Source organism: Octopus bimaculoides, chromosome 11 (assembly GCF_001194135.2).
Source record: "Octopus bimaculoides isolate UCB-OBI-ISO-001 chromosome 11, ASM119413v2, whole genome shotgun sequence".
Taxonomy (NCBI): Eukaryota; Metazoa; Mollusca; class Cephalopoda; order Octopoda; family Octopodidae; genus Octopus; species Octopus bimaculoides.
In genome coordinates this window covers 8350623-8353376 of record NC_068991.1, presented here as the reverse complement: position 1 = coordinate 8353376, position 2754 = coordinate 8350623, and the positions used below count along the sequence as shown (strand labels likewise).

The following is a 2754-nucleotide window of genomic DNA, read 5'->3' as shown; positions in this document are numbered from 1 at the left end:
CTGTCACAGTAGGCACCGTGTTGATGAAAAAACTCCTGTCTATTCATGTTGTTAAAATCGATTTTCCCGTTTTTGTAAAGCATACTCCCGACAAAAATGACGCGGGGTGAATCAGAGTTTTTAAATAACTCCAGTAGAAGATGTGTCAAAAGGAAAGGACCAAAATAATTGACCCCCATATGCATTTCCAGGCCATCCTCTGTCTTAGCATACGGGTGGAAATAAACACCCGCATTGTTTATAAGGATATCCAAAGAGGTTATATGTTGCTTAATATTCTTGCAGAATGTCCGGATGGAATCGAAGCTTGAGAGATCAAGTTTTTCAACAAGTACAACACCTGAACCTAATTCACTTAATTGTTTCGCAGCCGATTTTGCCTTATTTACGTCCCGACATGCGAGGATCACTCGAGCCCCTCGTTGTAATAAATTACGGGCTGTTTCGAATCCAATTCCACAGTTAGCTCCAGTAATAATAACTGTTTTGCCTTCCAGTTTAACAGGGCTGGTGCAGGTGGCTCCTTTCATATAGTAGCGAATCGATAATGGTAAAATAATTGTGATGGCTACACCTGCCAAAATTGTCAATAACATCATTAATATACTGAGATTTCAACAGGAACCAGGACTGACACAGCTTTTCACAACACAGATTTATACAGTTCTGACGTTTGTCGAACGAAGGTGCGTAAGAACTACATAAACATCTCACAACATGTATTTCCCGATGGTCGGCGCATCGTAAGCTCACGTGCTAATGAGTAATTTCATCTTTATAACGAACAAGAGAAATTTTCATGTTTTCATTTCTATTTTTGTGAGTCTCACAGCTAGTAAGACAAGCATTTCTTTTCTGCAGCCTGCGTATAAGAACTGGAGGTGATGTTTGAGTTTAACGTGCCATTTCAGTTTCTTGTAAGCTTTCATGACAGCAGTCGGAGACTTTTTTTAAGGTGTACTGCGGGTCGCTTGTTTGTGATAAGGGACAATTCAAGTTTGTTGTCGTTGTTGTTGTTATTATCTAACATGAGAAAGTTTACTTGTATTAGATTAAAATTATGTTGCTGTTCATCATCATCATCATTTTACGCCTGCTTTTCAGACTTGCGTGGCTTGTTGAAATATCATCATCATCATCGTTTAACGTCCGCTTTCCATGCTAGCATGGGTTGGACGATTTGACTGAGGACTGGTGAACCAGATGGCTGCACTAGGCTCCAGTCTGATCTGGCAGAGTTTCAACAGCTGGATGCCCTTCCCAACGCCAACCACTCCGAGAGTGTAGTGGGTGCTTTTAATTGCCACCGGCATGAAGGCCAGTCAGGCGGTACTGGCAACAGCCACGCTCAAAATGCTGTATTTTACGTGCCACCTGCACAGGAGCCAGTCCAGCGGCACTGGCAACGATCTTGCTCGAATGTCTTTTCACGTGCCACCGGCACAAGTGCCAGCAAGGCGACGCTGGTAACGATTACGCTCAAATGGTGCTATTTACGTGTCACTGGCACGGAAGCCAGACAGCTGCTCTGGCAACGATCACACTTGAACGGTGCTCTTAGCGCTCCACTGGTACAGGTGCCATCACGATTTCGCTTGTCCCAACAGGTCTTTGCAAGCTGAGTTTAGTGTCCAATGAAGGAGACGTTGGCATGGGTGCCAGTCATCGAATTTAGTTCGATTTCGATTTCACTTGACTCAACAGGTCTTCGCAAGCGGAGTTTAGTGTCCAATGAAGGAAAGGTACGCATAAGTGGGCTGGCTACACCCCTGGCAGAGGCCTTGGATTTTGGTCTCACTTGGCTTGCCGGGTCTTCTCAAGTATTTCAGTTATAGATAAATGAATACAGAACAGCAAAAACTAAGATAACTGACCGATTTATTTATATAACTAGGTATTTTAATAAAAAATATAACTTGAAAATACAAAATATATTTCTTGGTGAGATACATTCCCTGACGGTAGTGCGTCACATCCACAGCTAGTCTCCTCCAGTTTCGCTCTATTGAGAGGTTCCCTTGCTCATGCCCACCCGGGTCGGGGTCAATGGGCTGGCATCTGTCACAGTTCCCGACCACTTTCTTGATGCTTCTCCTAGTGACGTCAGCATCAATCATCTTCGCTAGATACAGGGTCCTATCCACCCCCAAGTGGTGCATAGCATGTAGCTTCTTCAGTTCGGAGTCACCCAGCCGACACGCCCTTTTCACCCTGGTCAGTGTGTCCGCCCTGTTTCTCTCCGAAGGTACAAAAACCACGTTCAGCTTCAGTCCGAACTCGGCGATCAGCTCTCCCAGAACTCCTAGGCGGCGTTTCACCAACATCTCCGCGGCACCTTTCGTCCGGACTCTCTTCTCACTGGTAACCACTGTTCCTACCCAGCCGACCACGGTGGCCGAATCCATCCGGATCTCGATTGAGCGCAGCCCCCATCAAGTTCTTAACATGGTGGATCCTCTTCTTTAAAATATGTTTCATTGTATCTATAGGAAAGTGGGTTATACATCATTAGATGTATACCTGACTTTCCTATATAAAATTAAGAATATAACGGAACGCTGAACTCCAGACTATCAACTTAAACAACATTTTATTCAGGTGGTAAATATATACATCTTTAGCTCTTGTTGTTACAGCTTCTATGTGTGTGAGCATAGTTGTTGGGACGTTGTTATGTAGATGTGAGCGAGCTGTCGAGTGTAAGTCCGAAAGATGGAGAGAGACAGCTAAACACGTAAAGAGACTGTCTCCAGG

The 2754-nt window shown here is 44.4% G+C and overlaps 1 protein-coding gene across 1 annotated transcript; it reads right to left on the bottom strand.

The window, feature by feature from the left end:
• Positions 1 to 2: 2 nt before the first annotated feature.
• Positions 3 to 1061, bottom strand: LOC106880895 (retinol dehydrogenase 11; the record flags this gene model as incomplete). Its single annotated transcript, XM_014931055.2, has 1 exon — positions 3 to 1061. A coding segment is annotated over exon 1 (597 nt), but the record flags the coding sequence as incomplete, so codon positions are not given.
• Positions 1062 to 2754: the final 1693 nt, after the last annotated feature.